The sequence below is a fragment of the Amaranthus tricolor genome, chromosome 9 (assembly GCF_026212465.1).
Source record: "Amaranthus tricolor cultivar Red isolate AtriRed21 chromosome 9, ASM2621246v1, whole genome shotgun sequence".
Lineage (NCBI taxonomy): Eukaryota > Viridiplantae > Streptophyta > Magnoliopsida > Caryophyllales > Amaranthaceae > Amaranthus > Amaranthus tricolor.
The window spans coordinates 1,648,253-1,670,484 of record NC_080055.1 but is presented as its reverse complement, the minus strand read 5'-3'; the positions used below and the strand labels follow the sequence as shown (position 1 = coordinate 1,670,484).

The window sequence follows — 22,232 nt, the reverse complement described above, 5'->3', positions numbered from 1 at the left end:
CCTTAATCTTGTACTTACGAGCTTATATTCCTCATTCTTTAAGTCACTACTCAGATTTTATTATGTTATTATTTGTGTGTAGACTAAGTTTATAGAAGACATATTTTACTCCACTTAGTCACATTCTATAACTTAATTTTTTTTATTTATTTTCATGTCACACTATAACTTAATTTTAGAATTTTCATTACAATTTAAACTTTTATTGTTTTTATAACCGCTTGAGTTTTAGACATTAAATCATATTCTGTATTTGAAATGTAGATTTTATATTATACGACATATGGCATAAAAATAGACTATTCTCTTTTTTTCAAAACAAAATAATCTTGGAGATTGTATAATGCTTATCCAAACTCTTTACTTACATAGTAGTAGTAGGTTTTGTTTCAATTTCTATATTTAATATCTAGGACGTAAACCTGGGCGCCAAGAATAAGAAAAAAAAGGAGGTTATTTGTTTTTTTTTATTTTTCTTTTATATTCTTCTAACTATAGAAAATAATTCTAATGGATTAAATTGATATTCTATAATTAGCTTTGTTTATCAATTTTAAGAAAAAAAATTGAATGAATTCAAAAGGGAAATAAATAATAAGGTTTAATTATCAATGAAAACGGAAAGATAGGAATCCAAACCCTCGGTACATATAACTCATACAACGGATTAGCGATTCGACGATTTGTCCACTCAACAAATTTGTAATAGTCAAATAAATAAATAGTTTTGAAAATTTGGAAAATTATGTAAAAATGTGTAATAAACTTTAGTTAGACTAAAATTATAAATGAAATAATAATGAAATAAAATAAATCAAAATAGACACAATCTATATATAACATAATATTAAATAATTGTATATATATTCAAAATATACAAGTAGTGTTGTCTAAGACAAAAAGAAGTATAAAATTTATTTGAACCTTTTAAAAATTACTCCCTCCCTTCCTTAAAGTTCTCATTTGTCGTTTTATGATGTTTTATTTATTATTCTCACAAACAATCTTTCTATTTATATCATAAATTTTGGACTAAAATAACCTTATTCATCCTCATTCTAGTATTTCAATAATGCTTATGATCTCATATATTTTCCACTAACTTCAATTTAATATTTTTATATTTTTAATGGTTCCCACATCTCATTAACTTTATAAAAATAATTTTTTATTAGTTGTGGTCCACATATTATTTCCACTAAATTTCTTTTAATATTTTTTTAAATGTTTATTGTCATCACTTTTCCTCTATCAAATTTATTGTTCAATAAAATAATATATCTACTACATAAAAGATTCTATTTTTCTTAATTACCGTGAACATTTCTTGTGGGAACGCAGAGGGAGTAATAATTAATAAAAAATAAAAGATTGGATATTAAATGAAGTAGTATTAATTATTAGAAAGATAGAATAGAAAAGAAATACTTTTCATCCAAATGGGGTCACCAAGCCCTTAATGTTTTGATGAATTCTAGGGATTTAATAGAAAGAAAATGATTTTTCTGATTCCATCATTTTCACCATTCAAAACTCAAAAGTATGGTTCAAGCTTCAAATTGCTGCAGAAACAAGAATGCATAGAGAATTTGGTTTTCAATCAAAAATTAAATAATTAGCTGTTAAATTAGTTCAGTTGATCAACTTATCAATATCACAAAATAGTTACAGCTAATTTGCTCCTATCAGTGTATAATGGGCAAAATCTACAGAGTGCCTGGTGTAGCTTTTAGTTGTCTGACCAAGGCAGGAGCTAAAGCAATTTGCTCCTATCAGTGTACATAAAAACAACATATTCATAATTCATAACGACCCTAAATTTTTAGATCTTTGGCACTATATTTTGACAACGTCCGTTAAACTCGGGATCATCTTAAGAAAATGAGTCACAACTGGGGTAACTACAACTAATTTCTTTGAAAAATGACGGGGTTTTGTCAGGTGACTGTTTTCGACACTCCTAAATGTGATAGCATTAGCAGTGAAAGTTTGGGAATCAACTGCTGCTTTTCCACTTCTTCCTGTTTTAATCACTTTCAAAGTCTTCATCCCCAAAACTAAAAACAGAAGCATCAGCAGCAATTGCCTTAAAATCGGTAGGAGTAGATTGACTTAGCTTTGGAGTTTCAACATTTGAGATTTCTTCAATCTTCGGAGCTGACTCTGCTATAGACGTCTGCTGAGTCCTTTGAGTCATACTCGAAACTTGATTATTGCTTGCAGATCCAGCTACAGATGCTTGGGAATGTTTACTTCTAGATGATCCATCTTCCCCATCACTGTCAGAAAACACATCGTCGTTTTCTTCCTTTTCAGATGATTCTTTAGGATTTATGGTAATGCCAATGCCATTGCCGGATGTTGTGTATTCTGAGCTCGAATCAGGCTTAGGCTTCACCTGCTCAGGGTTCGGTGTTTTTGGAAGAGTACCATCATAGTCTACCATCACTATCTCTACCTGGAATGTAGGTGAAGGAAGCTTTCTCTGTAAAATACAAATATTGAGTCAGGTTAGAATCAAGAGCATCAAGCCTAACATACATAGCTAGTTAACTACTCTCACAGCCACTATATAGAGACCATATTTGAAGAAATTTTAGTTACCTTGTCAAACCCATCAAGATCATCACTATTTATGATTATCTTGTTTTCCGTCAATGTTGTGTTAAACCAACTGAAAGAGAAAGAAAGCATGCTCAGTATTCAACATAAGAATAGACTCCAAGTAGTTATATTTTAAGTAAAATTGCTAAGAAATCAATAAAAACTAATGAACAATGTAATCAACAAACTTAAGGATGCAGGAAACTGTTAAAAGCACCTAACAGGCGTACGAGAAGCTTTCTTTTTTTTCAGATCTCAACAAATCACAGTATCACAAATTCACAATTCACATCCATATACATATGTTTAAGGTATCCGAAATTCGTCAAATATAGACAGACCATGTAATTTGAGAGTATTAGTAACAAGGATTAGTATTCATATTCGAAGCAACAAAAATTGGTTTTATCAAATATAAAATGGTTTCCAAGATGAAAAATGATAACGGAATACAGACTATTGAATTAGAGTTTTTACTAATAACCCACAAGCTGGTTCTTAATGCACAACGACTCAAGTTAAACTATTTCCATCATCATGTGTTCCATGACATTTCAAAATGAGATTCCCTACTGAAGTACTAAAGACAGACAAATCAACTTCTTGATTATATGAACTCCCAAGAGAAACAAAAAAAGATAGATGTCCAGATAGGCATGTACAAACCAGTAGAAATCTCCATTCCGATCTTGAAAGTGAATTCTATAGTCACCTACCAACTCTGTCAGACCGGGCTCTCGTGGTAAAGCAAACACCACTATCCCCTTCCTTGTAGAGTTCAACCAAAAATCTTCTGGCTGCAAAGTCATAATTAACGAGAGTGAGGATTTCATGCAATTCACTGATGCTGATAATATGCAAACCTAGCTTTACTCAGTTTCAACATCAAATACAGATCCAAAAAAGATATTACCAGCAGATCTTTGGTCTTTGGATGCTTTTTTGTGGTGAAGATAATCCCTGGAGATTTTGTAAAAGAGATTCCAATATCAGGTATACTTCACACAAGGAGAAGAAACGGTTATACAAGAGCAACAACAAGTAAAGTTCAATATTCTTCAAGGTTCCATCAAGTGTCCTTAGTTTATTCAAATAATTCAAGGATGATTCTAAAAGTATGCTAGTACAGTTTCACTGGCACGAAATTCTTCATATTTTCAGGGAAGCTAACCACATAGATACGATGTCTAGATTATATTTAGCAATGGATCTCTTGTTTCTTTCTTTTTTGTTAGTTTAGGGCTTTGCATTGAGAAAACAATCTCCTAACAGCCCGTTTGGTAACTGGTACTATATGGTGGTAATGAGAAAATTTATAATGTAAATTTTTATGAAATGTATCATGTCATTCCTATGGTGATGGAACTTTGATCATAAAAAGTACTTTGTTCACAATTTTCTATTACCACCAAATACTATCTCAGCAATTAGTAATGCATTGGAATGAACTTTACAAAAAAAATGAGATTATTAAAGTAGAAAAAGTATAACCATTGAACTTGTTAAGAGTTTTTCTTACTAAAATTACATTAACTCTCTATTACTGAGAACCAAACGGACCGCAAAATCTTTATTGTATCTTTAAATTATGATATAGTTGATTGATTTCCAGATGCTACTACACTAGTTTAATTTGGAAGTTCATCATAGAGGGAGTTTGGTATGACAAATGGAAATGTAATGGAAAGAAGTGCAAGAAGAGAAATAAGACTAATACAAGTGTTATTATTATTAATTTTTTAGTATAAAGAGATGTAAAGGAATGCAAAAAAAGAAAGAGAGCCAAAGAAAGGCAATTGGTTTCTAGTGAGAAATGAATGGTAACGATTTGGAAGTATCCATTAACCTCTTGGGCCCAATCTCATAACACATAATAATAAAATAATTTAAGTGAATCCCTTATGTAAATGTAAAATGCTCATACCAAACACCGCTTAGAAATCCTAAATGGTTTATGTTCAAAGTAAGAGCTAAAATTCACAGGGAATCACCTTGCAAGCAAGCAAAGATGTCGCCTTGGAGATTTGGAAAGAAGTATGCTTCAAATTGAATATGAATAGAAATCGATGTGTACCACAAGAGAAACAAGAAGCAAAAAGTAATGAGCCTAGAGACACAATAAAGAATGAAATAGGTTTCATATGCTTGAGAAATACTCAAAGCAATTTCTCAATTCTCATGACATCACAACTTGCAATGTTTGGATGAAGGAATTTAGGAATGTCCATTTTCCATTATTTGGATACGTGATAGACTATGAAAAGGGAAGGGTAACAGAAAATCTACTTTCCATCTTTTTAATAGAGATATTCAAAAAATTTGAAAGGGACACGTAATTGTATTCGATCCTACCTACACTTCCATTTCCTCAATTATTACTAACCCAAAACATTGTTAAAGGTAACCGGCAATGAGTTGATGAAGAGAAGGCTAAGCAAAGAGAAGGAGAAAGGAAAGGCGAGCCCATATGTTACCACCAAATCACTCGAATTTTTGATAGATTTTGTAAGAAGCTTTTTAGAATATTGTATCACCCCATTTATTGTTTCCAATCTCCCTCAATCTGTATCCAAAACAATGGAAATCAGATACATCACTCTCCCTCTCCTTCCTTTCCTTCAACTTTTTGCATTAAGCACACAAAGTCTCTCTATCTAAATGGCAGATAAGCGACAACCTATCATCTTAGTTTTCATGTCTTCCCTTGTAACAAGGCAATGACTTCATTTTGGATGCTTATGAGTTGCACAAGACTTTAGAAGACGGCTTGAAGGGAAACTTCCTTCTAACGTTTGAGATTTCCATTTGCTTTTAAAGAGGGGCCTTCCATCATTACTAGTCGCCTTAGTCAGGGAAGGCCATAAACTCTTTCGAATATTGATTAAGCTCTAAAGAAATCCCAACATACCTTGAAGGCATCGGTTATAGCACTCAACACCATTGGGACACAAATTTTTGATGACCAACTATTATAGCAGCAAATAATGATTTTGCTCAAGACTTGAAAGGAGTCGGCATTGTTCCATTGACCTTAAAACATTCATAAAAGTATGCTAATGATCCTAGTGATGGGGTGGTGTAGAAATGTGTTCTCTTAAATTTAGTAGCTTCTTTTTTTTTCCTTGGCCCCTCAAAAGAGTCTAAAGGGATATTTGGAATGAGATGAACACAAATAGTTTAGATTTATAATTAATCATCAAGTAATCAACCAAAATGTAAACCATCAATGGTTTAAGAGTAAAATGTAAATACTACTTGGAAGTTTTAAACTTATTTTGAAAACTTCTGTTAACTTTCATCCAAAAATTACAAATGCTTTCAGGGCAATGAATCTTGCTTATGCTGAATCCATGGTTCCAATACCCATTATGGATAAGTATGTACTTTGAAGGTTTCGTATCACATACTCCTATTACATTAGCCTAGCAAAATAACTTTAAGCAAAGAGTTCTATAGCCATCAGAATAAATTCGCAAACAAAATATTGGGTTATGACACGTGTTTCTACTTTCTCTAGGCTATCCATTTAACCTGTGCAATGTGTCACCTATGAACTATGATAGCTATCATGAACCTTGAGGAACCATAAGGAAAGGAGGGGAAATGCTTATTACTAACTGGTAAAATTTCTAATAAATAATTTTTGCAAAAATATACCGATATTCATATCTACAAGTCTAGTGTCATGTTGAAAGTGTTATACTCCCTATGACCAAAAGCCTAATAGAATAGAAAATAAAAGCTTAATACAAGAAATTCCTTAAATTATGTTTTGAAGTCTTCAATACGAATAAAGCCCATAAGACAGTTTTTATAACAATAGAAAGACTTTTCTAGGCACTAAATACGGCTTTGCTAGGCACAAATCACAAATATTTGGTTTTCGCATCGACCATATCCCTATTGACATAGTATGTCAAATTTATGAACACTAAGACTTTTCCATGCACTAGAATTAATACTTTGGCATGCCGTGCACTGTAATTAAAACTTCGCTAATCGCTATGCATCATGATAAATATAAGGATAGTTTGGTTGCAACTTAACTATGATCCTTCTTGGCATAAGCCTAACATAAAAAAACTCCCTTTTTAAGTTTTCATCCCCAATGAGTGTAATAATCATGAAGTTAAAATATAGTTTAACGATGAGCCTTCAAACGCCAAATAGGGATAAGCATGGGTCTTGGACCCTAAGGGTCTAGACCCGATCAAACCCTAGTTTAAGGGTCTGGATCCACTTACTTTTGGACCCTAAGGGTATGGGTTAGATTTGGGTCCATGATCTTAAGGTCTGAATCCAAATCCGAGTCTACACTTTTGAGACCCAGATCCAATCTAGATCCGACCCACAGACGCTTTTATATTCATTTCTTAAAATATTATATAACAACTATGTGTATTGGTTTGTTTGATTTAGATATTTTTCGATTTAGGTTGTACTTTGAAAATAAAAAAACTTGGTGACTATTTCATTTTGAGAACTTAAATGATGGAAAAATTCGTATATTTGATATCTCAATTAGTATAAAGTATCAGAAAATCCTTGCTAATTGAAACTCTTTAAATAATTCTATACGAATAGACGCAAATTGCATTTTTTTTTTATTTTTTTAGACCCAAATCCAGACCCTAGACTCGCAAGAAAGAACTGAAATTGGATCCATATTTTCCAAACCTCATGGATCTGGGTCCAATAAAAGAATAGGATCTGGATCTAGGTCTAGTTGGACCTGACCTAAATCCGACCCATGCCCATCCCTCATGCCAAAGTTGATTTTAGTCCCACGTAATCTTCTCTCTCAAAAGTTCATATGGATTTTATGCAACACTGAAAGCATCTAATGCATCCTAAAGAAGTGCCTCAAAACTAAAGAGCCTTCTTTTCAATCAACTATTGAAAATTGAAATGTTTCGCCTGCCATTTGACTACATATTTTTGTGATGGAAACAGTAATTGAATCTAAAACCCTACATAAAAATAACGTTGATTAACTACACATTCTATTGACTCCTAAAAAGGTCACTATTCATTTAATATTTCTTTGATTTCCAGAAATGATTCTGCAAATACGGCTAACTAACTTTGTCGGGGGAAATCATTGTGCTGATTTGTTCACATTTAACTCCCCTCTGCTGCTACCAGAAAAGCGACAATAACAATATCACACTGCCAAATCTTCTAGGCTGTTTTACTTTCTGAAATCTTCTCTTGTTGTTATCAACAGAGATTTCTTATGCACAGCATGTTTAAATACAAAAAAACTAACCGACAGAGATACAAAATTTGTGTTGATCTCATCATAAACTTGAGTCTTGGCGAATGAAATGAGTTTAGTCAGGTTAGAATAAATTCAAGAATCAGCATTTCTTGTAAAAAGAACTTAATTTTCAGCAGATGTATACATAAATATGGAAGCCAGTAAAAACTTAGAACTACCATTGTGATCAGAAATTGTAATCGAGGGCCTAATCCAATAAGGGCACTTGTGAAGTCGAAATCCCCTAAGCATACACCTGATCCAGCATATATTAGTGCAAGATCACATCAATAAAGCTGCAGCATGGACATAAATTTAAAGTAATATACCTGCGTCCAGGAGGGATATCACCATTGTAATCTTTCAAAATTTGCTCAAAATATTTAACATATCTCTATACATAAAAAAGAAAACACAAGTTACTATTATGTAAGATTCAAAAACAGCTTGTAAAAGCTAGAAAAGTTTACATAGAAGTACTATACTAACAATCTGACTTGGAAGAACAAGTCCCTTTCCATCCACACATCTTCTCTGATTGAACAAGTCAATGGATTCTTCAGCTGTATGGCAAAACTGCAGGGACAAAAAGGTATGCAGTTTAGAACCAGGATTTATACAATGCTAGGTAGAAACATCAAAACCGAAACTTACCTTCATGTACAAAAGAAGACTGGATATCATAAGCCCTGTTCTCCCTAATCCAGCTTTACAGTGAACTACAACAACATTTTCAACATCTGCCTTCAACCATGTGCAGGCACTTTCACAAAATGATGAGATAAGGTGAATAGGCGGACAATTATGATCGTCGAAGGGGAACGATGCAGCCTACAATACAGAAGAAGAAACAGCTGATGTGAACATCAGTAAATCACAGTTATGAAAAGCTCAAAACTTACAGTACGACAAACTATTTGGTCATTTGTTACCAACAAAACATACATGGACACGAAATCCGCCACAATAACTATTTCTCTTCTGACATGTTTCTTAAGATTAATGAATTAATCCATCCATGATATGGATCAATGGAGTAAGTAGAAAAAAGAAACCACAAATGCTACTGTTATCACAGGATTGGCAAAAGTTGTTAATCTTGGTGATTACTGAAAGTACTCGATCTGTTTAAGAGGCAAAACTGTTCCACTTCCATTAATTAAAAAACGGATCTTGCTAACAAACACCCTTGGGTCGTTCATTAATAAGGAATAAGGATATAGAATCAAATTCAAATAGTAAACTATAAATATTTCAAATTTTGAATCATATAAACATCAATATATTACCTAGTATAGCATACAATTTGGAATTAATTAAATTTATTTTGTTTCACAGTTTACTCTTTAAAATATATTTATTCTCATTAAACACACGCCCCAGAGGAGTTTGTTAGCTTTTGCCATAAAAAAAATTACAATCCCTCTAAAAGAAATTTATTTTTAACTTTTTTGAAGACAACAAAACTTAAATTTTAAATTTATAAGAAAAATGCAGGGCTGTTAAAGAGTTGGGCATTTTATTTTCTAAAGTGTGGGTGAAGGAAATCAACAGGTATGGGTGAAGGCGCAAAAGCATGACTTTTAAAGACATAAATATCTCACTGGACAGAAAAGGGTTTTGGATCAAGATATTACAACAGAACGATAGTGAAGGCTGAAAGGGAACACAATATTATTCAAGCTTTCTGAGCATGCAAGTGGGATATCATTGTAAATTCCTAGAATCAAACTCCAAATGTCATGCATGAAAAAAGGCAATTCATCCATGAGAGGAAAAATACCAGACCTTTCCCTGGAAGAGTGATGCATCATACAACCTCTCTGAACAAAGATTATATACTTTGTATTTTCCCTGCATATGAGACAAAGACACAAAACTACTTAAATTGTAACAGTAAAGGAAACACATAGATGACTCAGTGAGTTTTGAGTCCACAAATAGCACTAGCCAGGAAAAAAGATTGAACTAGGGCTTATTGAAACTCTATTCAGAGTTCTCCGGTCATGATATATAATTCATTTTGTTGCTACACAGTTTAAGAGCTGGAAGTATAACTTACTAAAATTCAGACGCTGCAGTATTGAAAGTGAAGAAAACTATTTGATCACTACAGTATAGCATTTAGGCAGTTACCAAAACTAATAAAATCAAGGTGGCATATATGTATAGGATCATCTAAGAGATAAAGAAAGTTCCGTTACCGCAGTGCCATTAAGCCGCTTCCACCTAGGAAAAGTTAGGGGGATAAGATGTATGCATCCTTACCCTTGTAATAGGATGTAGGCAAAGTTCCATTAGTTAAAGATAGATGTTAGCTGTCAAATCAAATGTTCTTAGCCGCCAGCCGGTCTCCCATGGAGAAAATACAACATCAACAACAAAGTCTAAATTCCCACACAACATGTTTTCAAACATATGCAAGCTATGTACCACCACCCACACCACACAAAATGTGGACAAATTCTTCAATCTAACAAGGGAGGAAAAAAGTGCATGGCATACTCAAAGTGATGACTTTTCATCATTGCCCCCATCCAAGACTAGATGCATACCAAAAATAAATCTCTCTTTACAGAAAAAAATATACCATACCCTCTGTCTTGAAGCTCTAATACATAGAAAGATTTTCAAATCAAGCCATCATTTGAAAAGCTTACTCTTTGCATTCAAAATTGTAAAGCTCTAAAACCAAATTTTCATTTTATTTCAACATATACGATATACCTGGTGGCGAGTCTCGAAAAACCTAATCACCTCTTCCATATGATTTCTGTAAAAGCCCTGAATATAAGCCCTAAAAGATTTGGATCAAATAAAAAAATTAAGAGTATGTGTTAATCATGTTATCTAGTTCAACACTCTACCTCAACATATCCGAAAATTCCGGAACTCATGTCACCAGCCGGGAATCCCATAGCAATAACATTATCCGTGATGTACGACAAATCCAAATCAAATCCTCCTTCCTGGATAGACAAGTTGAAAACAATGAGAAATTAAGAAGAATACCAATTCCAACCATACAATGCTTTACTAGTTACAGCATCACGGTAAATAAGAAAAGAAATGAATATACCATTTTATCTGTCCATTACTATGCAAAGATTATAAAATTCCCTTTTAAGTACTATATTCAAAATGATAAAGACGGGTCTACTCTACCAAGTTACGTCACTCTTTCATATTCAAAATTCATCTCTATCATGTTCGGGATGCAGGAGACTAAAAAGTGAAAAAAAAAAAAAGGTCATTGAGGACCAACATGGTTTTTGCAATATTCACTCCTCGCAATCCACTTCACTACATTCTTCTCCTTTGACAGAGGATATGGTTTCGTTGGATTTATCAATTTTTTTCGATGTAGAGAGAATTGGTTTCGCATCATTAATTTTGTTTATATCCTAAGAAACATCCCATCACAACTGAAAAAGTGAAAATCCTATACAAGCTAGAATTTTTTTTTTTTAGTTTCTGAGTTTAGACAAAACCTTTAATCATTCAACAAGTTGTAAGACAAAAATAAGCCGAGATTGAAATTCTTATGATTCTTTACTCTTGATAAATATATTCCACCCATATACAACTAACCTTAATTCAATGAAAATTTTTACGTCATAGTCAAAAAAAAATTCTCCAATTTAACATAAGATAGACTTAACATTTAAGTCATTAATAATTGGATATAGCAAGAAAAGAAAAGTGTGAAACCAAAGAGAAGGACTGTTAAAATGTTACAATACATGGACAAAAACAAATAAATTTGGAACGTACCAAACCAAATAAGAGTATCTCCATTTGGAAGGGAGAGATTAGTTAATTCTTCCATGGATCTAAATAAAACCTTATAGGAATTTTCGCAAAATTTGATGTTGTATTAATACTAGCAAATGACATTTATTATGGCATTGATATTAACTATTATTCGACAATTTCTATTTTGGAAGTAATCAACTATAAGACTTGTATTTCAAATCATCGTAAAATTGAATGGTGGAGGGGGCAGTAATGATTAATGAGGATCCCTAAAATCATCATCCAAGCCAAACTACTACACATAGGATTCTAAGTTTCTAACATATGAGTACACCTGTGTAGATAGGTGTAGATAGGTCAGGATATGCAACTACTTAGAATTGGTGGATGGATGGGTGCAATAAAGCAATTAGCAAAATAGAAATATCTAAGCTTTATTAAATGTATTTACCCTTGATAAATCATAATTATACCATTTGCCTCTATAGGGCATTTTTTTCTTATTTAGTGTTTTTTACTCACAATAGTATTAAGAAACTCAGCTCACCTTTTCTTTCATTAAACATGGGGTGGGTATCAAATAAATTGTTGGTACAGTATGTAAACTCCAAAAATAACTATAAGGTTACAATGTCTCGTAGAGCCTATTGTCTCACAAAAAGAGCCTAAAATTTTGACTTTGTTGATTAAGAGTCAAATTTATAATTTTGTTAAATATCAACACATTACATCAAGGGCATTTTGTTTAGTACAAAAGCCAATAGCTCCCATGAAAATTCATTGCATGTTTATGCTCCTCTCCCTGTTCCTAGAGACTTCTTCCTCATAACCACAGTGTTCAATCATCTATGAGAAACATGCTACTTTAAACTAAAAGGTAATCTCAAAAAAGGCTTTTTCCTTGGTGGGTTTCATGATATCCAACAAAAGCAATTATTAGAATTATTTCCTTTTTCTTTCTCGTTTTCTCTTTATCTCATCCACCAAGTACGCACGAGTATTTTAAACCTACCTTGGTGAAAGAAGAAAAGAATCAACTAACACAGGGTAGATGATCCAACATTTCGACTCGGTATCTTAAAATAGTATTCTGAATTAGATTTGCTCTCAATCATCATTTAGTGTCCTTTATTTTGAGGGGACCAAAGATTTATAGTTCTTTAGTTTCAAATTATAATATACTATATTAAAACGGCCCATAGAATGATCATGTGCACTTCTTACTCATGTTAAAGGTGAATCGAAACCAACCTCTTTGTTATTATTGACGAAGGTAAGGTTGCAACCCCTGAACCCCGTCTAGGTGAGAGCCAACTAGTGACATCAAATAATAGGGAGAAAAAATGAGAGCACATATGACAAATCTACCAACCTTACTCAAAATTGTTTCAAAATTAATATTAGAACAAATAACTCAAATGTTAAGTTCAAGAACAACATAAATCTAGTAATTGGATCTAGAGGCGGAGTGTTAACTGATTAGATGAACCAAACCATATATGTACATAATAACGGAAGTTACACTATTTGAACCTGGATTTTTTATTTTCTTGAAGAGTGGGTGGGTTTAGAGGAACAACATGAACAACATGAACCATAAAAATTAAAACTGGTGATTGTATATATGCATTAAAATAGTAATTATATGAAAGCAAGTAGGCATAAAATATCATCATCAAAAAAATTTAAAAGTAAAAGCTTTCCTTTAATTGGATGACCAAACACAATCTTGGGTTATTTTGGTTTCATCATTTCTCCCACAAGGCTCTTGCAGTTCTAGGAGAAATGTTGCAACTAATAGAGGACAAAGGAAGTTTGTTGTTGTGGCTATAAAATTTAAAAAGTTTCTTCGAACTTACCAGACATAGCAAAATATATGAACATAGGCTACAATTGTGAAATCTTACAAAACAAGTTACACTAGTTTTATGTAAAATTGCTTAGACCACATAATTGGGATCCTCATATATCTTTATGAACTGACAAGAGAATGAGCAAACAAATCAGATATAGCTACTATTCAATTGAGCACGCAAGTTGATGAGAGATTTTCATGACACAATATAGTCAATAAAAAAAATCCATGCAAAACAATTAATTTAAATAATTTTTTGAAAATGCATGAAGAAGCTTTGAATATGATGTAGATCAAGATTATGTTTTCATGTTAGAGGTTGTAATCTTATTTTCCTACAGAATGACCCACCATAGTAAACTTTTGGATTGCAAATCAGATGAAAGGCTACCTGGTACCTTCGCTTATTTTGTGAGACCAAATGACGTGCTTTAACCTGCATAGCCTTTACTGCATTGCGAGATGAGCCCACTAACCCTTTTGTTAGTGAATTAAAAACTCCAGCTTGACCTGTTGCTGTATCTGCTGAAGTGTTTCCATCAGCCATAGAAGTTGATGCTGATAAACTCAAACCAAGCCCACTCGTCAAACGTGCAAAGCTAGATGTCACACCACTTCCAGTTTGAGACTGTCCCCCAACTTCCCCTGAAGCCTGTGGAATTCTTAGGCTTTTTTTCCAAGAGAAAATACCAGAGGCAGATGATGTTGCTGGTGAGGGATTTGCAGAATCACCTTGTCCACCAATGCCAATAGCAGGAGCAGAAAATTGGACAACTGTGTTTTTACCCTGTTGTAATGACGAGAAATCTTCACTTTCCATGTTTCCTACAAAGAAAGTGTTTATTCATATCATCATTAACGCTCCATCTCATAATGGACAAGGATTTTGGGCAAGCAATGGACCAACCGACAACGATAAAAAAATAACCAAATGAGCAATATTCCATTCAATGAAATGTGATTGCAACAATAAACTATTTACCAATTAAAATACTGGACAAGAAACACTAAGATCATTACTCAGAACTTGAAAAGACAAATCGAATATGCTAATATGTATCATTCCAAGCAAAGATCATTGATCAATTGTTCTTTTACAGTAAAAACATAATATAGCTTTATTATCTTCAAGGCTATAAGAGGTTGATGGTATAAAACACTTTGTGCGACTCCAATTGCACCAACTCAACGAAACGTTATTTTCCAGCGTCTTTCCACAAACTACAAATTTTGTAGCTAGAAAACGTTGTAAGACATCAATGGTATGCCACGCATAAAAAAATAAGCAACATCTAAAGAAAATTTGATGCTTGGTTTATGACTCCAATTCTCACGGGAGTACCTAACTCCCACTGCATTGGAAATACAAGTTTCCTAATTAAGTCACAAATTGTAATGTTGGATTCTCATAATGCAAGGATTACAAATAATATATCACTATAGAATTGTACAGAAAAACAGCCCAAAGAAATTCCAAAAGCATACTTTCATGTAATGAGGGTCAGTTGGTCACTTGAATCTCAATACTGCAAACATCATATAAACATACAGTCTCTTGTGGTGTGCACCTCAGCTCAGCATCTTATATTTAAACAAAGTTAAGCCCTCTGTGATTCAGCTTAACATATAATAATTAAGTAAATCTCAACGAAAAAAGGTCCACAACAAATGACTAAACAAATGTGCACTGGCTCTCTTCCACGCATTCTCTGTTGCTTCCATGACTTATAATTCCTAAACGATATACGTTTAAAGTGCTTTTTTGAGAAATAAAATTGCCAGTTCAACCTTATATTCAGTGAGCTTAAAGATACAAATATGGACAATATGAAGCAGAATAAAGCCATAGCCTTAATTCCAAAATGTGGGATTGGCTACGCGACAAACCAAATCAAAAAGTGAGATCCACTGTAACAATGCATCGATTTTGTGAAGGTCAACCGTCAACGTGAAGATTGAAAGAAAGAACACATTATAGAATTTAAGAGCAGTCAACATGATTTGGACATAAGTCTCACTATTTTTATTTTTAGTGCATAGAAAGACACGAATGACAATCGGATAAATTGTAAACAGATTTCGGACTTGATCTTGGTTCTAATCAGGGTCGTTCCTAGGGGTTAGGCAAGGAGTGTCACTGCTCAGGGCCAGCATACATAGGGATCTAATTTTAGTGTAATCCGTAAGTTTACAGTAGACATTTTTAGAAAAAAAAACCATGTTTGAGAGAGGATGAAGAAGTTGAATCATGAAAAAAATAATTTATTTCAATATAAAGGGATAGTCACTATTATTTTTTCAAATATTTATCAAAGATTATAATCGATCTTCTACAAGGAGGGCCTATATCTATCATTTTTCCTAGGGCCTACAAAATGTCTGGAACGACACTGGTTATAATCACTATCATTTGTTTTCCCCATTTGCACAAGGAAGAGCGTTAAATCTATTGGAAAAGTTTTTTGTCCATCATGCTATTGCGATCATGTATGGTTAATTGGTAATGATGATCTTAGCCATCATACTGATTTTACTACTTCAAAAGTCTTTTCTTTTTCTTTTTTTGATTACAAGGTACGCCAAGGGAAGGAGAGTTAGGTGAATTTTTTGTCCTTCATGCCATTGTTAATGTGATCATTTATGGTCAACTGGTGATGATGATTTCAACTGCAAAGAACTGATTTTACCACTTCAAAAGTCTTTTCTTTTTCTTTTTTTTTTTTTTGATTACAGGGTGTAGTAGATCGACCAAGACCCGTTACCGAAACACACAATAATGGACAATTCGAGTCTGCCCAATGACTCCCAAAAGGACCCTTCCTTTATCATTCACTAATCAAAAGCTCATTATTATTACAATGGTGGCTCTTTATATAGCCTAAGCCCAAGAGACAACTACAAATTAATAGTGAAAAGTCGATATTGCCCTTAAACCTTTTGACCCTAGTTATCACATTACAGACCGCCTGTAGTTCCACCTTCCTCCTGCTTTCTTTCCATTTCAAAACCCCTAAAAAATCAATTTTACATTCCTCTTTCCTAACCCGGCACTGGCGAACAAGCCATGTTTACCGGCTTCCTCCATCGCTATTTCACCTTCTCGCCGCATCTCTCTTTTCTTTCGTTTTTTCCAAGGTATGTATTTTTCCACCTTCCTCACCACCCTTCCTTTCCAAGTGCGCCTTGCACCTTTACCTGAGCTACTCGACGCGTTACCTTCTACGGATGTACTCTATCTTTCTTTTGTTTTTCGGTCAAGTTATTTGTTTTTCATCTCCCTTCTTTTTCCAATTTCTGTTTTCTTTTTTTCCTTTCTTTGTTTTCCTTTTACCTAAAGTCCTCCTGTTTTGCTAGCCTCGTTCTTTATTCTTCTGTAACAGGTTCTTGCCCATTATGCTACATCAAAATTTTCCTTTTCCACCACATTTGGGTAATCTTCTTGGTATTTGAATTTTCTTCCTTTTCTGTTACTTGACCCTCACATATATCCAGCTCTCTTACATTCTGTCCCATATCATCAACCTTTACACTTTCTTCATTGGCATCTTCTTCTCTTTCTTTATAGAATACAAATGGCATTAATTCATCTTTCCTTTCTTGATGTAGGATGAAGAGTGAATAACCATTGTTCTGAATCAAATTGTTTCTCACAAATCTCACAAATCCCTTTTCCCAACTTACTCATAAATTTCATTGGTGGATGTGGGCTTGAATGATTGGATGAAACCATTTTGGACAGCCCTTTGAAGTATGTCTAAAGGAGAAATTTCAACCCCAAAACCCTTAAGAAACCTATTAAGATCATCTTCTTGATTATTTTTTGGACTTTTGGCATCACCGGCGATTTTCCGATAACCGGAATCATACCACTCTGATACCATTGTAATAGATCGACCAAGACCCGTTACCGAAACACACAATGGACAATTCGAGTCAGCCTAATGACTCCCAAAAGAACACTTCCTTTTGTTATTCACTAATTGAAAGCTCATTATTATTACAAGAGTGGCTCTTTATATAACCTAAACCCTAAGAGACAACTACAAAATAACAATTAATCTAGCAAACAAAACATTAGACTAATGAATAGTGAAAAGTCGATACTCCCTTGGACCTTTTGACCCCAGTTACACAGTGAAGGGGAGCTAGGTGAAAATCAAATCAGCACCTTTTCAGAAAAATGGTACTGATAAAGACCCGATTCTCATTACTTTGAAAATCATAATCAAATCTTTAAAAGAGATAAAGAAATGTAGACTAGCATCAATTCCGTAAAACCGCTTTAAAATGATATTTGTATAAAGCATGAGAAAGAGCATGAAGAAATTGTTTGCTTAGGAAATCTTTATATAATATAGGGAAAATTGTTATAAACTACCTAGAAAAAGCTCACTTTTGTGAAAAAGTACCTATAAAAATTTTTTTTTTCAAAAACTACCTAAAATATTTAATTTGTTTGTCAAAGAATACCTTGTAACGAAACCGTCCCTTTTTCCGTTAGTATTTCAAAATTTTAAAAAAATAAAACTACCTAGAAGATCACGTGCCAATGCATCACGCATTTCCAAAAGCCATTTCCTCCAATTTCATCCACTGTACTATCCCATTAGTTTAGGATTTTCAAAGCAGGCATCTTTCACTTCCTCAAATCCAGCTCATCATCCCCAAATGCACATGACTTCCTTCCTCAAGTGAGTTTTTATTTGTTCCAAAATTGTGATTTACTTCACTTAAATTGGATGATGAAGAATATTAACATTAAAAGAAGGAAGAAGATAAAGAAGGAGAGTAATTTCGAAACTAGGGTTCAATTTAGTGAAATGAAGAAGCTGCTTTCTTTTCTTTAACAGAAAAGAAAAAAAAAAATAGGTAGTTTTTAACAAAAAAATTTATTCCGGATAGTTTTTCGCAAAAGTGCTGTTTTTCTAGGTAGTTTCTAGCAATTTTCTCTATATAATACAAAAAAATTAAAATAACATAATAATAATGGACTACACAATCTGCAATCTACAGTCATAGTGCAAAAGATTTAAAGAAAAATTCAATTAACAACCAAATTTGATCAACAAAACTAAAAGATAAATGATCAACAAAACTGAAAGACAATGTTCACACAGTTATTAAATGTAAGAATGCAACATCGCCAAGAATCAAAATAATGTAAAATCCCTAACTTATAACAAAAATAAAAAAATTCAAAAGCGATAAATCAATCGGCAATATAAGCAACGATAGCTAATATTGAGATCTGATGAAGCAACATGATCTAGCAATTTAAGCTAATTACCTATATATATCTTGCTTAAAATTTATCATCCTATGAGTATCGAGTATCTACCAATCATCCTTCATACATACATTGAAAGATGAAACGCAGAAATGCAATAATTTAATTGATGCAAAATTTGACAAGAAAGATTACTCACCAAAAATCAGAATGCGTTGATCTGTTGAAATGTCGAAGATACAAATTGAGATTTCTAAAAGAGAAAGAATGCAGAACTGGTGGAATAATGGTGAAAATCGATTGCTGAAATGTGTCGTTTTACGTGAGATAGATGAGAAGAGGGAGAAAGATTTGAAATTTATTCCTGAAATGTGTCGTTTTACGTGTTAGACCATGTCGTCCCTGCTGTGACTTTATATATTTTCTCCAACCCAGAACCTTGAAATTGGAAGACGCAATCGGTTCTTAGCGAGCGGATAGAGAGTACTGTTTATAGGTAATATTATGATGAATTTTACTAAGAGGAATCGATTTTTTTACGAAGTAATTAAAATTTTTTAAAAATTTACGCGGTATTGTCTAGGTTTATTCAATTTATTTTTTTGACTTTTTTACCTAAAAAACGTTTGGAAACGCTAATTTAATCATGATAACTATTGTTATACGCGTATTTAATCCTTTTACTTAATCTCATTGCATCGGAAGCTTATATTTCCCCAAAATATAAAATCTAAAATGTAATTTGGGGGAAAGATAGAAAGTTAGGGTTTACGTTTTAGCAGAAATATAAGCTTCTAATGTAATGGAATTTGGTAAAAGGATTAAATAGGCGTACAACAATTGTTATCTTTACCGTGTGGATGAATTAAGTAAATCACAAGGTTACCGTGTGAATTTCTAAAAAACTTTGGTTACCACGTGAAAAAGTCAATATCTTAGAGTTACCACGTGAAATTTACCTAATATTATTGTTCGATTTTCATCTAGCCTTCTTTTAGTAATATAATGTTTCAAATAATATCGTCTTGATTGCTTATTTTTAATTAACTCTCAAAAATTAACTTTTACTAAAAAAATCTCCTTGGTAGCAAGATTAATTATTATCACAAAAATCAACTTGAACCCATAGTCAAACAAAGTCAATTGACAAATACCACTAATTTCTAAATTCGCATAGTAGTTAAACATAGTCTTTATTCACCAATGATGTTCTCTTGCTTGTTTTTTACATACTACGCCTGATTGGAATGAACTGTTAAATAACTACTATTATTTTTTGATTTTTATTCTTTATGTATGTATTTGAAAAAAAATATAGTCATTTAAGATAATTATATTTGTCTCAATTCATATTCTTAATATAAAATTTTTATGATTTTAATTATGTGCAACTAAAAATATTAGGAATTAAAATGATTTATTGGATAGAGTGAAAAACAAGAAATATAATTTAGTCAAATAGAAGCTTATTTGATTTATCTCGATGCACATTTTCATAATATTAACTTTTATAATAATTTGAAATTATATAAAACTAGAGATACTAAGAGTCAAAATAGTATCTTGAATAGCATGAAGAATAAGATATGTAACAAATATATTTCAAGTAGAAACTAAAATAAAATTTATAAAAATAGGATCATAGAGAATATTGTATTGAAATATCTGAACTTGACGAGGAAAAAGAGCTCGAAAGTCAAATGTAGACTTACTACACTACTTCTAATACGTCCAGATGACATGCAATCAGGAGAGAACCTATCAAGAGAATTGTTATGGTAACATTTAATTAGTTATTTATTTAATTAATTATTACATTAATGTTACCTTATTACTCCTTGATTTTCCCTTGACCTTGATTTATAGTTAGAGGGCTTTTATGATTTTCCTTTATCTTGCATAGTCATTAAGTAAGTAACTTTTCAAATCCTAACTTTCTAAATATAACCACCTACTGCTCACCGTTACCTACCACTACCAACCATAATGACCATGATTCCCATATTAACCCATCAACCAATCTTTATTCTACCATTATTAATATTTGATGTTACCCTAAGCTTACACATTGCCTACTGAAACCTCTGCCAAAATCTACACCCATCATATTCACTATCAATACACCAAACATAATCTACAAACATCTTTGATATCTATAGTCTTGCATTCAATCTTTTGTCCTTTATTCATTAATTTCTCTTCTTCTGTCTATAGTTTTGAGCTTTGGAGGGGTTTTTCGGAAGATCACCTTCCAAGCAAGGCTAATGTATTGTGTTGCAGGCATTTAAGCTGCTTCCGCGAATGAGTCATATCTCACTTCCAGTTTGTTGACCTTTGACTTATATTTAGGGTTATAACATAGTATATTTGGTGTTATAACAACATATATTTAGGGTTATAACATATTTTGTGTTATGAGAACATATATTTGTAGTTATATAATAATATAATTGGTATTATAACTGTGAACATTTGACATAGGTTAATGTAGTTGAGAGTATAACATTGTGTAGTGTGGGTTATATCATTTTTAGTTGGTCTTATAACATAATGTAGTTGGGAGTATAACATTGTTTAATTGGAGTTATAACATAGTTTAATTGTGATTATAACATTGTTTAGTTGGGGGTATAATATTAGTTAGTTGGGATTATAACATTACTTTATAAATCCAAAATACTATAAACTACACACAATGACACAATTATAAACAAAAATACAATCTATTATAAAACCATATATACAATATTATAAATCCACATATACACTATTCTAATTCTAACATAATCCCAAATATGAATACATAACAATACGATAAATACCACTATTATAAATCCAAATACACAATATTATAAATCCAAATACATAATATTATAATTCCAGCTACTATAAGCCCTTTGTTTGGGTAATTAATCAGCCATCTTTAACTGTTAAGGGTTGTCATTTTGATCCTTAGAAGGAATCTTTTTGATCTTCTTTGCGAATATAGAAGCCAAGACAGCACCATCACTTATCTTTCCCAATTTTTAAACCCTAAAATCAAGAACAAGTAAAATCAAAAAAACAAACAAATTTAAAATATTAATATATTAAATTACAGACTTTAATTAGGTTAAAACACCAACTTACTTTCCTTCTTCAACATCACTATTTCCACTATTGTTGTCTTCTTCAACATCACTATTTTCACCATTAATGAAACTTAATGTTTTAAAAAAAATAAGAGGATTGTAATTCCAACTAATATATAACACAATTAACCCAAAAAAAAATGAAAATGAAAGCTTTGAAACGAAAACGGTGAAGATGAGCATAAATACATACCTTTGATGGTTTTGCAAATGTTGAAGAAGATAAATAGATAATAAACGACAATGGAGTTTGAGAGAGAAAGATAGAGATTGAAAACCACAAATGGAGTTTGAGAGAGGGCCATGAGTGGTTTATATCTGGAAATAGTGAAATGAAAACTGAAAATGAAAGTTGAAAAGTCGCGTGTTTAGAAAATTCAATCATTTCATTTTTTTTAT

The 22,232-nt window shown here is 32.4% G+C and overlaps 1 protein-coding gene across 1 annotated transcript; it reads right to left on the bottom strand.

Moving 5' to 3' along the window:
• Positions 1 to 1,581: 1,581 nt before the first annotated feature.
• Positions 1,582 to 19,160, bottom strand: LOC130824332 (phosphatidylinositol 3,4,5-trisphosphate 3-phosphatase and protein-tyrosine-phosphatase PTEN2A-like). The gene is made up of 13 exons (XM_057689292.1): positions 18,902 to 19,160; positions 13,867 to 14,300; positions 10,732 to 10,833; positions 10,592 to 10,648; positions 9,653 to 9,718; positions 8,519 to 8,695; positions 8,354 to 8,440; positions 8,194 to 8,258; positions 8,044 to 8,120; positions 3,518 to 3,564; positions 3,271 to 3,401; positions 2,605 to 2,674; positions 1,582 to 2,485 (listed from the first exon to the last, which is right to left on the bottom strand). Exons 2-13 carry the CDS (start codon positions 14,293 to 14,295, stop codon positions 2,027 to 2,029), a joined length of 1,767 nt encoding a protein of 588 aa, XP_057545275.1. The 5' UTR covers positions 14,296 to 14,300; positions 18,902 to 19,160; the 3' UTR covers positions 1,582 to 2,026.
• Positions 19,161 to 22,232: the final 3,072 nt, after the last annotated feature.